This window comes from Mandrillus leucophaeus, unplaced genomic scaffold (assembly GCF_000951045.1).
Source record: "Mandrillus leucophaeus isolate KB7577 unplaced genomic scaffold, Mleu.le_1.0 Scaffold1404, whole genome shotgun sequence".
Taxonomy (NCBI): domain Eukaryota; kingdom Metazoa; phylum Chordata; class Mammalia; order Primates; family Cercopithecidae; genus Mandrillus; species Mandrillus leucophaeus.
This window is the reverse complement of record NW_012101371.1, coordinates 176,320-189,775: the sequence shown is the minus strand read 5'-3', so window position 1 is coordinate 189,775 and position 13,456 is coordinate 176,320. Positions and strand designations below refer to the sequence as shown.

The following is a 13,456-nucleotide window of genomic DNA, read 5'->3' as shown; positions in this document are numbered from 1 at the left end:
ATCAAAGAAAGAAAGCAGTTTGGGAACATTTAAGTAGATCCATTTTTATTCGTGTTCACCATGAATTTTCCACCACCACCTTAAATCCTTTTTGATACCAGGCAGGGAGAAATAAACAATTACTAATAAATTTCATCATGAAACAAACAAACAGTAATAATCTCATCATGAAAAGACTGCAATTAACTACACTATTTAATTTTCCCCTTAGTTTTAATGTTTCTCTTTCATTGACTATTGAAGAACTTACTCGGTTAGTATGTTCTAACTCTAACTCTAACTCATGATTATGGTCAAGAGAAAAAATTCTTAAAATCTATTTTAAAATATTTATGCTCATCTCTCAGGAATAGTTATTCATAGACTCTTATTAGAATTTTTCCTAAGTATTTTTTTTTTATTCTGATGATATGCTATCATCCATAAGCCATTATTAATGTTAAAGGCCGTTTTCAAAGGTAGATTATATTTAAGTATGTTAGTTTTAATATCTGTGTTTTAAGAATCTTCCCTAGATGATTATTTTGCAGACCTATTGTAATGCAGTTTCGGTAAATATTTAATTTGGTTTTATGGCAGTTGACCAGTATCCCATGTGGTGTAGTGATTTGACTAAATCATTTATTCCTTTTCCTAGATTGCCTGTGCTGTTTTCGCTGCCCTCTTACATTTCTTCTTCTTGGCTGCCTTCACTTGGATGTTCCTGGAGGGGGTGCAGCTTTATATCATGCTGGTGGAGGTTTTTGAGAGTGAACATTCACGTAGGAAATACTTTTATCTGGTCGGCTATGGGATGCCTGCACTCATTGTGGCTGTGTCAGCTGCAGTAGACTACAGGAGTTATGGAACAGATAAAGTGTAAGTTTATTGTTTTCTTTCTTTTTAAATCTAGGTGAAATAAAAGTGTTGGATTTTCTTGGAAGCTAAGGTCTTTATATTACCTCACAGCAATAAATGAAGAAACTGAGCAGCAAATGTGTATAATTCAATCCATGGTTATACTTTGGTTACAATGTAAAAAGAAAAAGATACCTTGAGACTTACCATGATGCTGTTTTAAAACAGTATAATTTTTCCACATCCACATCATAACCTTGTGTAATTAGGAAGAGATCATAATTTTATTTTTCTTCAGAACATTAAGACATTAGTCAAAGGAAGAACTAGCTGTATGAAGAGCTGTTTGCTAGTATAGGATCATGCAGTCCCTGACATTGCTGGCTTCTCTTCTTCCTGACAGGTCAGTTCAAGTCACTGGAAAGCTTTTTTATGTCATCAACAGAAAGTATAGGAGCAGGGGCAGCCTGTGTTTTTTCCCCTTTTTTCCTGGGTAGACGTTGATGTAGAGTGATGAATTTTGCTTTCAACATAGCTTTAAATTGCTAAGACATACCTATCAAGATGTGAAGCATATTAGCATGGAGTTCAGAGAAAAATATGTTTGTAATCTACATGCATATAACAGTTGAGATCTCCAGAGTAAATCAAAGTTTTATGAGAAGATTAGAAAGTAAACCAAGATAGACCTCTGATGAATAATCATATTTAGAACATAGCCTCAGGAGAAAAATTACAAGTAGAGAAAAAGAAGAGGTAAGCAGAGGCTTGGAAAGACTACCATGAGGTTCAGATTCAAGGCAAGAGAGAAGAAAGTCTCAAGATGGTGTTTCAAAACACCATCAGTGACCAGACACAGTGGTGCATGTCTATAAGGCTACTTAGGATGCTGAGGCAGGGGAATCGCCTGAGCCCAGCCTTTGAGATTACAGAGAACTGTGACCATGCCACCTTACTCCAGCCTGGATGACAGAGTGAGAACTCATCTCTAAGAAGCAAAACAAAACTAAAATAAAAAACCACCATCAGTGGTGTTTTATGTCAAAATTAAGTAAAAAACAAAAACAAACAAAAAAAACTATTTGACCTCTAAAACAAGTCTTTTTTTTTTTTTTTAAGAGGCGGGGTCTCTATGTTGCCTGGGCTGCTGGATCTTCTGGGCTCAAGTGATCCACCTGCCTCAGCCTCCCAAGTAGTGCAACAGCCATTTTTGCAAAGTACTGGAAGCAGAAGTCAAATTGGGAGGTGTGAAGAGATAAGTCAGTAGTAATAGTGTTATGTACACCTGGAAGTAAGTTGATTGAAAAATAGTGAAAATATTAACTTATGTGATAATCATGAAGGAAGATTTTAAATATGAAGTCTTAAGCATATCTAGGGTGAGAAGAATCAAATTAATAGGAGGAGATTCGTAGAGAGAAAATTCCTTATGGTACATATGGGCCAAATGAAAGCGAAAAGTCTTGGGGGTTAGAATGACACAAGATTCAACACAAGATTAGGAAACTCTTGATTTATTAATAAAAGTGGTCTTAGAATTTGCAAAGTCCATGGCACTAATTTTACAGGTGAGAAAATAAAATACTAGATTAATTAATTGCATTGCCTGTGGTTATAGAGTTAGTTGGTAGCAGATGTGAGATAAACCAAGTCAGGTTATTTCAAATAAACTAGGAATTTTTTTTTTTTTTTTTTGAAACTGTAAAATGACCTCACTTTTTTGAGATGAGTGTGAAGAAAAGGACAGGCAAGGTACATTTTGAAGCAGAGGAACTTTTCCATCAAGTAAAAGATGCTGATTTCTATTGAGTGAATAGGTGAGGTCATGTCAAGAGAACGGATTTGAAAAGCTTTGAAATGAAGACTATGGAAAATGTGCTAAGGAGCCAATTAGATATTAATAAAAAGATTTTCAAGCAGCAGTGAAGGCTCAGATGAGGTTAGATAACTTCAATTTGTACAGAAGTTAATAAGCCAAATTTCATGACTTTCCACCGGCAATCAGCAGTCTGAACATGCTGGCAGTAAAACAGCTTGCTTCTCAGAAGTGAGGATTCATAAAAAGGGAACGACAAGAAGAGGACGCCAGAATTATTGGGAGCATAGTTAAAACAGCATATGTGAACTATGCTATTTTAGGCACCAACACTACAATTAAAAGAAGACTTATTCACGTTGAGTCTTTGTCTTGAGTACAGTGACAGGCTGTATAAAACCATTTGTCTAGTCTTTGTCTTGAGTACACTGACAGGCTGTATAAAACTATTTGTCTAAATATGCCAATAACTATTATTTTTTTAATCTCACCTTTTTGAATTGTAATCAAGTCTGTGATTTTTTTCTGTTGATTCCAGTGACATCTGTGATACAGACTAGGATTAGCAAAAAAAACACAAAAAACAAACAAAACACATTATCTGAGGTTGTCCCTAAAGATATCTTAGGGGAGGGGTGTTAGATTGATACAGATTTATTTGTTTTTTTAAATAATATCTTTGATATATTCATATAACAAAATTCAGTCTTTTAAAGCATACACTTCAGTTGTTTTTAGGATGTTCATGGTATTATGTACGCATCACTATTTTCTAATTTTAGAATATTTTCATCAAAACAAAAAAGAAAGCCCCTAGCAGTCATTTCACCTAGATCATGGGACTTTACATTTTTCTCAATGCATTTTCTACCACGAAATTGAGTAATATGGTTATCTGTGACCTTATACTATTTCAAATATTGTTGCTAAGTAGCTCCATTTTGCTCTCTTGAAGTTCCAAATTATATTTTTCTTTTACATTATTTTTTTTCTCCTTAGGTATTTGGAAATTGTCCTGTTACTGAACTCATTCAATTTGTTTGGTTTGTGTTTTAGTCATTTACTTTGAGACAGATGTCATTTTTTGGATAGTAGAAATCTATCTTTTCTTAGAATCAATAATATGTAGTCTCTTGTGACTTTGTTAAAGCTTTGGCCATCATTGCTTTAATTTCCTGCACCATAACTGGAAGCTCTCATTTACTGACATTATTACTGTATGAGACTAGGGGCTAATTTATTTCCCAGGCACTGATTTAAAACAAGCCTTAATAACAGTTCAGTTTTGCAGTTATCACTTTTTCCAACACAAAGAGAAGCAAAACAGATATAGAGAAAAGGGAGGGTAGATGGAAAATAAAGAGGAAAAGATAGAGAAAATTTCATTATTTCAATTATTTCACAGGCAGGCATAACACATTTTAGTGTCTTGTTGTACATTTTAAATAAATTGTCCACAGAGAAGCCTTCAGAATACATGTAAAAAATGTTTAACTTCTACTTTTTCGGAATTCACGCAGTCCAACATCTATACAGTGCTGTTTTGCCCACTGAAGAAGCAGATACTGAAAAGGGAACCAGTACTGAGCCATGGTGTTTACTTGAAAAATTGAAGTGAACGAGATTGTTTCCATCGGGGTTTAATCAAGGCATCGCAATGAAAATATAAGCCATTAATTTTTATGCAACTCAAAGGATTTCTGTATATAGAATTATATATCTTGTTTCTTATCATCGAGACTGTCTTTGTTCCAGTTTCTCCTGCTGTTGTGCATTGCTTTTATTTTGTTTTGTTTTTGAGACGGAGTTTCACTCTTGTTGCCCAGGCTGGAGTGTAATGGCACGATGTTGGCTCACCACAACCTCTGCCTCCCGGGTTCAAGCGATTCTCCTGACTCAGCCTCCGGAGTAGCCGAGTAGCTGAGATTACAGTCATGCACCACCATGCCTGGCTAATTTTGTATTTTTTAAGTAGAGATGGGGTTTCTCCATGTTTTTCAGGCTGATCTCGAACTCCCAACCTCAGATGATCCGCCAGCCTTGGCCTGCCAAAGTGCTAGGATTACAGGTGTGAGCCACCATGCCCGGCCTGCTTTTATTTTATTTAATATGACATTTCCCACTCCCTGCTCACCACGTGCATCTTTTTTTCACACATCTCTGCTTTCTCAAGTTTGTTTGTTTGCAGTGTCACCTTCTTATGTACTACACTGATTTTTTCAAGTATGAAAATGTATAGTCCACAGCCTATAATACAGTGGAACTAGCCAGAAATCAGAGAAATATTGTTAATTATTTTCTTTAAATTATTATTAAGCTCAATACAGTAAAATTGTATGTCTTGGAAATCTTTTTTACTTGTTTTTGCAACTTCATGATTCTTAAAGTTTTTATTCTTCAGTCTTGCCCACTTAGAGTTCATCTAGAATAAAACCATTGAATGTCTATTATAATAATTCAGATAATAGACATATCTCCCTTTTCTTTCCTCTTAATGTATTTGTTTATTATACTGACAATGAGGCTTTATTTCTGAAACCTTTAATATAATAATAATAGCTTACATTTCTAAAATATAGAGAATTATATTAATGGTAGGAGATAAAATCAGAGATAAAATTGTTTCGTAGGTTAAATAAATGCTATTTTTACAGATATGGAGATAAATATCATATTCCATCTGGCTGATGGATTTTGACGTTTTCTATGAAATGTTAGGGCTATTGAATTTATTATTTTATATAAAACACATACACACAAAGCATACAAATCTGATTCTGAGAAGTTGCTTAATTTGCCATCAATTTGCAGTGCTTGTAAGGAGCCATTATTTGTTTAACAAAACCTTTTTATCTGTACTGACATTATATTCAAGAATGTACTTAGAATAACATCTGGTTAAAATAATTAGATATTTTAAAAATCCATTTTAAAAAACAATAATCTTAAAAAAAAAAAACAACAACTCTGCTAGTAGACCACAGGTATAAATTGCACTGTTAATAATGGGCATTTATTTTCATTTACCTCTTTCTTATATCTTTTTATGTCTCTCATACTGTTATTCATATGGATATTCAGTGGGATGACATCAATATGATACTGTCAGAAGAAAACTATAGCGAAGGCTGGCACTGACTTAACAATAATTCAAATGGGACAGATTTGGAAATTCAGTGCTAAATACTTTGGTTTTATGACCTGAAACTAATCACTTCATTTAAACTTTAATTATTCCAATATTACCAAAGCATGCAAACTGTTTGAACAGTAAATTTTTATTTAAAGAAAAAATCACATTGATAGTTTATAGCATTTTCCACTCAATCTCATGTATGGAAAAGCAGTGGTTACCATCATGAGTGGATTGGAAGAAGGAACTAGAAGTGGGTACCAGGAAGAGGGAGAGAGGACACTGGGAAGGGGTTAAGCCCAGAGAATTGTCTAGGAGAGAAAATCTGGGCTAAAAAATTGTTGAGTGGTTTCTAAATAGGTGGATGAAGTCATGAACATTTATAATCGATCAGAATATTCTTGAGTACTAGAAGAATAGCCAAGCTGTTAAAAATAATTGAAATCAAATTTTATGATCTGAAAATTGCTGTAAATTATCTATTAAATTTTACATTTGTCTTTCCAGCTCATTAGCTTAAGAGTATCTCTAAAAGGGGTAATCTCTCCTCTGTTAGTTAAAAGACCCCAGACTTCCTTATTTTCACTTCATCATCTAACCAGCATAATCATGTAGGTAGAAAAGTGATTATAGATTTTTTAAAGATATCAGATTAGAGTATTATTCAAGAAAGAGATTAGTTAAGGAACATTGAACTCGATGGTACCTGCAAGTTATATGCATAGATTTATTTAATTACCTTGTTCACAATTCCTTAACATTTCAAATTCATAGAAAATCATATTTTCACTTAAGGAGTATTTTTCTAAGCAATGATTATATGATGTTATAAAATGTTCTTATAACATTTTGTTGACGTAAAGCATCTGCCTTGCTGTAATATTATCACCAGGTGTGTTTGACTATAGCTTGGCCAGTAGGAAATAGTACAGATAATGGAGAAGTATTTGTTATTGACATATGAAGGTCGTCATTCAATATGTCTACAGGGAATACATGTATATGTTTATATACTATTTTATTCAAGGCCAAGAGCATTTTACGTGTATGTGTAGTAAATGCTGAAGGGTTATTGTGTCATCATTTTATCATCCAGAAAGCCAATGATTGATTGAACATATAAAATTATCATCATATATACAAGAATTCTGGGTTGATCATAATTTTTTTCTATTAAGAAGTTATCCATACTAGAATTATGTCAGAGATCATCAGGACCACTGTACTGTTATTTTTAAAATGCAATGAAATGCTAGACTTAAAATTGAATATTGGACCTGAGTTCTTATTGGAATCAAAGAAGTATAACAACTTCCACAGCTATCATTAGACATCTAGAGCATCATGTATAATATAGCATGACTTTATTGATTAGGATGGCTACATTAAAAAGTACGTAGTGACAAACATTGTTGAAGATGTGGAAAATCAGAACCCTCATGTATTGCTGATGGGAGTGTCAAATGATGTAGCTAGCTACTTCAGAAAATCGTTCCACAGATTTTCAAAATGTTAAACATAGTTTTGATCCAGCAATTTCACTCCTAAGTATTTATCAAAAACTAAAAAATAAAAACTAAGGACCACATTAAAACTTGTATACAAGAGTTTATAGCAGCATTATTTATGTTAGCCAAAACATGGGAATAACCAATGTCCATCAACTGATGAAAAGATAAAATGTGAAATACCTAAATGAGTATTTTTTGGCAATAAAAATGAAGTATTAACACATGCCATAAAATACATAAACCTTAAAATTATTATGTTAAGTGATTAAAGCCAGTTATAAAAGACTATATATTATATGTTCGCATATATATAAAATGTCCAGAATAGGCAAATCTTTAAAGACAGAAAATATAGTCGTTGCTAAAATTGGGGAGAGGGTGGATGGGTCATTGTAGGGCAGTGGGAGGTCAAAAATGGGGAGTGACTTTTGGTGGGTACAGAGTTTCATTTTGGTAAAATGAAAATGTAAAATTAGATTTGCTGATGGGTTCACAACTCTTAAATATACTAAAAACCTTGGAGTTATACTCTGTTAAATAAATGATTTATGATATATAAATCATATTGCAGTGAAGCTGTTTAATAATACTAAAAGTTTCACTAACATCGAGATGACCTTATATTTAGAAAGATCTGATATTTTGACTTGAGAACTGTTTCAGTAATCTGTGCATTATATACAGCATATAAATTTCTCACCTACTCATTGAGAATTTTTAATTATCAACCAAGCTACACCTTTAGTTGTTTTATAATTTATATCTTTATTCTCTGGAGAAACATCTAACAGCCACAGTGAGTTTGGAGTCAGGTAGACTAGAACAAAATTCAGTCTCAACTACTTATTATCTATGTGTCTGTGTGTATTTACCCGAGTATCACATTCCTAATCCATAAATGGGAGTTATTGTAAGTACCTTGCAAGACTCTTCCAATGTTTGAAACTCTGTGTGTGTGTGTGTGTGTGTGTGTGTGTGTGTGTATTTATGAATCAGAGTATATACATAAAGTGTATATTTGTATGTAAACAGTATGTATATATGTAAAGCATATGCTAGACATCTATGACTAGTATAGATAAGTATTTATTAAATTAGAACTTTTATTATTACTGGTACTATTATTTGGCTGATACAAATGAAGAAATACAGACATGATCAGCAACATTGTTTTTAATTATAAAATAGATTGTATTAAAAAGCAACCATTCACTAGAGTAGTGATTACAATTCTTGGTTTTTTTGTTTGTTTGTTTGTTTGTTGTTTTTTTGACCTTTCAGGTTCAGAGGTACATGTGAAGGTTTATGATATAGGTAAACGTGTGTCACAGGGGCTTCTTGTACACAATTCTTATGATATCATCTTAAGATGAGACCATGGCAATCACTCAACATTTAGTAGCATTAATAAATTATAATAGTTATAATTGTTACCTTTATAGTCCATCACAGAATGTAGTATGCATTTTACCAAAAAAATAATGAAATTCTTTTAAAAACTATAACATGTTGAGGAAATAAAGACAACACAATCTATTTTTGATATATTAGAGGTAGTGTTTAATTCTAAGATCCAAAACTGTAGCAGAACCTCAAATGCTAGTCTTGACCACCACTGATTTCACTGCATCCCTGTATGACTCCACCAACCTTTTTTTAAAATTCATGCACTTGCTTGCAAAGTATTTTAATATTAGATGTATGAATGTGCTGTGATGAAAATGGCATTAAAAAATCCCTAACAACATGCAATAAACTGAGGACCAGATTTATGCAATAAACTGAGGACCAGATTTATTATACTTGATATATATCTCTGTCCCTTTTTTCTCTTCTTGTCCTTCTTTCTTGTCCAGTTTATTCCTTTCTTATTCTCTCAATCTTGCCAGATATATATGTAAATATAATATGAATATTATATTTACATATTATATTTATATAAAAATATATTTATAATACATCAATACATAAATATATATAATATTACATATAAATATATATATTACAAATATAACAATGTCGGCAAATATTACAGAGAAAAAGATATTATATAATTAAAAATTCTCATAAACAACTTGCTATGATTAAGCCTTGTGAATTTCATCATCTAATAGTAGCCAACGATTGTTTACTGGTTACATTTAATACTCATCAAGAATAATTCAGTCTGTGATTTAGCATCCTGTAGAAAGTGAAACAAACATATTGCTAATTTACATTACCCCAAAAAACTTTGGTTAATATTTTGAAATAGAGTAATTCACAAGGACAAAGACTACTTATTCTTGTGGGTTAACACCAGTCCTTTAGAGTTTTGAAATCAATAAACTTGTATAATTCAGTAAGACTTCATCATGTAGCTAATATATGTTACTTTTATTATTTGAAAAAAATTATACTACAAAATGAATTTCAACAACATATTTATATTAGATAAATGAAAAGGAGGTCAAGTCAAGGTTTGTGGTATATGACAAGTGTTTCTTTGAATTATAGGATATATCTAGTATCAGAAGGTTTTTACTATGGCCTCAAATAAACATGAGTGTGGTCAGAATGCACCTGCTTTCTCAAGTCTCTTATGTCTTTTGTTACAGTACTTTTATAAACATAATGTATAGATGATATACAATGATTGAATTTCATTTATAAAAAAGAAATTGCCATATCTTAAAAATTAAATGTGAATGTCCAATCCAAATTACTAATTTCAAAAATTAAATGTTGCTAGATAGATAAAGGCAATTTTCAGATAAATTGTATTCTTCAATAGCGGGTCTATCTTACCATTCACAAGCTGGACTTCAGTGTGTTTAGTGTGATAAATTGTTCTAGCTCTGTCTCACTTTAAACAGTGTTTTTACCTTGTATCTAAATGTCATTGAATGGTTAGACTTATAACTCTGAGGTAGGATATATGTGCTCAGGCATGTATGCATACACCCCACGTAATATTCTTCTCCACCTTAAAGGCTGAGTGAAGTGTTTTAACATAGACACAGTGAACTGGGACAGGAATCATGCAAATTTTTAAGGTACTTAATAGGAAGAGGAGGAAATACAGAAGGCTTTGAGAAAGCCAGCATGTGGCCAGAAACAACAGCAGGTGTGGCCATATGGCAATCAAATTAGAAAAGGGATTCTTGCCACACAGCCTTCCAGAAAAGAGTAAAGTCCCAGCAGCCCTCATGGAGGGATGATTTGTTAAGTACATTTTACTTATTTTATATTGCCTCTTTCACTGTTCAGTTCCAAATGAAATGTAAATCCATTTTGCCAAACTGATATAAAAATTTTTCTTAAAGAATAAAAATAATCATTTTGAAATGCCCTTTTACATTTAGAAAATCTCACTATGCTGAAAGCACATTTCCAAATAAAGCGTTAGCTAAGCTGAGATCATTGTCAAAAAAGCAAAGTTTTGCAAGGCTATAATTTAATGATGCTATTTTACTTTATTGAAACATTTGGTAAGATTATTTAATATTTTAAAATTCCCTTAGTCCAAGACAACTGTTAATAATATAAAGGTATTTGTTTAAGATTCCTTAACTTGTAAAATAATCTTCTATAGAAGATTGTGAAGCACATTTTCCTATTAAAAATTTTTCTGAAAACGTGTTTTAGTTCTCAGATTAGCTTTCAAAAACTTGTTTGACCTACAAAATAACTAGAGTTATATTATTAAGTCATTCTTAAAACGTATTATTACTATTGTATCATGTTGCTATAATTTCAGCAGCATTCATGGGCTGCAGTTGTGTGTGTGTGTGTTTGTGTGTGTGTGTGTCTGATCTAGTCTGGGAAAATGTCCATGTTTTGGTCTTGTCCTTCATTGTTTTTTTGTTTTTGTTTTTGTTTTGAGATGAAGTCTTGTTTTGTTGCCCTGACTGGAATGCGATGGCACGATCTTGGCTCACTGCAACCTCTGCCCCCAGATTCCAGAGATTCTCCTGCCTCTGCCTCCCAATTAGCTGGGATTACAGGCACCACACCTGGCTAATTTTTGTATTTTTAGTAGAGATGGGGTTTCACTATGTAGGCCAGGCTGGTCTCGAACTCCTGACCTCAAGTGATCTGCCCACCTCGGCCTCCCAAAGTGTTGGGATTACAAGCCTGAGCCACGTGCCCAGCCTCCTTCATTGTTTTTACCCTGAGGGAAAAAAGGATATTTGTTCAGAACTCAGACCTTTGAAAATCTTCCTTCCCCAAGAGTTTCTTTTTTCTCTCTCTCTCTTCCTCCGTCTGTCGCGCTCTCTTTTTCTCTCTCTCTCATACACACATACACCCTCTGTCTCTGTCTTTTATTACGTTGATGACAAGCTAGCCTATAATCAGAATGAAGACAATGTTCATATTTCAACCTTGAATTCTCTGGTTTGTTTCTGCTTATATTTAGCACTACACTTCTATTTCATATGACCAAGTTTTTTGAACACCACCACAACAAAAGGGTAACTAATTATCCAAACAAACCAGTGGTGTTTAAACATTGATTGCTTCACTAATAGCATTTTTTCAAACAGGATTATTGTGTTTATTTTGAATATAGAAATTATCTTGTCTACATAAAAAATGGGAACTTGTAGTCAGTTTCTTTTTAGAGTGCCTATTCTACTTCTACTGAAATTAGTTTACATGTATTTAACTTAATAGAAGAAGGCCAGACTTTGTTTTTCGTTTTTGTTTTGTTTTTGTTTGAGACGGAGCCTCACTCTGTTGGCAGACTGGAGTACAGTGCCGAGTTCATGACTCACCACAGCCTGACCTCCTGGGCCCAAGCCATCCTTCCACTTCAGCCTCCCGAGTAGTTGGGACCACAGGCATGCATCACGATCCCCAGCTAATATTTTTTTTCTTTGTAGAGGTGAGGTCTCACTATATTGCCCAGGCTGGTCTTGAACTCCTGGGCTCAAGCGATCCTCTTGCCTTGGCCTCCCAAAGTCCTGGGATAACAGGGGTGAGCCACTGTGCCCAGCCTCTTCATTGTTTTAAAATGGGCTTTTTGTAGGCAATCTGTTTTGGTTCAAGACTTTTTTTTTTTTTTGACTTAAAAATCTAGCTCTTAAAATAAGTTTACAAGTTATAGCAAAGTAAAGAAAGCCAAAAACCATAATAAACATCATTGCCTCCATTACTCAGATGTTAAAACTGTTAGCATTTTAGTGTATTTGCTAACAGTAATTACTAACCTAAAACATATGGCTAAAGCCCATTTTGTTCACTTCTAGTGCTCTCTATTCTTATGTGAGAGGCAACCACTAACATGAGTTTGGTGATTTTTTTTTTCTTCCCATTAAATAAAATAACATATATATATATATATCCATCAAAAATGTATTGTGTGTAGTTTTTAATGTCTGTGTGTGTGTATTTAACATGTATATATACACACTATATTATATATACATTTGATATAGTTTAGATTCTGTACCTTACTTTTTTACTCAACTTTTTTTTTTTTTTTTTTATTCAGGGTCTCATTCTATCATCCAGGCTGGAGTGCAGTGGCATGATCACGGCTCACTGCAGCCTCGACCTCCGTGGACTCAAGTGATCCTCTCACCTCAGCCTCCCAAGTAGCTGGGACTATAGGCATGTACCAACACATCCAGCTAATTTTTAATTTTTTTGTAAAGATGCGGTATCTCACTATGTTGCCCAGGCTGATGTCGAACTCCTGGGCTAAAGTGATCCTCCCACCTCGGCCTTCCAAAGTGTTGGGAAGCTTTGTGGCTCACAGTGATGAATACAAGTTTTCCAAAATTTGGTTTTTGCTTGAGAGTTCTAATTTTTTTATTGGCAACAATATACTGTCAGTTGTTTTACTTGAAGAGACAGGTTGAGAAAATATCTGGCAAAATCTTTAACCTAAATAACTAAAGTGATGTGTCAGCTTTTCTTTCAAAAAAAAGTGGTGTACCGTGAAAAACGTTTAGCTCACAACTCAAATATTCTGACACATGCTTTTCCTTAAGATGGAACCATTGTACAACAGTATGAGTGAAAGTGTTCTGTTCATTCTTTCTAGTTACACAGAATATTAAAAAGATGTACACTCAAGAGTTGTGATTTAGTAAAATGAATACTTACCGTTTTATCAAGAATATTTGGAAGTGAAACAGGCTTTTGTTTTCTGCAAATTAATGGTGGTGAAAA

General features: G+C 33.4%; 1 protein-coding gene across 1 annotated transcript in view; it reads left to right on the top strand.

Annotated features, from left to right (window-relative positions):
* ADGRL3 (adhesion G protein-coupled receptor L3) overlaps nucleotides 1-13,456 on the top strand; it is a 186,288-nt gene that overhangs the window by 89,206 nt on the left and 83,626 nt on the right. The window contains exon 9 of the mRNA XM_011973978.1: nucleotides 638-858. Within this exon, the coding sequence (XP_011829368.1) occupies nucleotides 638-858 (221 nt within the window). The remainder of the gene's footprint in view (nucleotides 1-637; nucleotides 859-13,456) is intronic.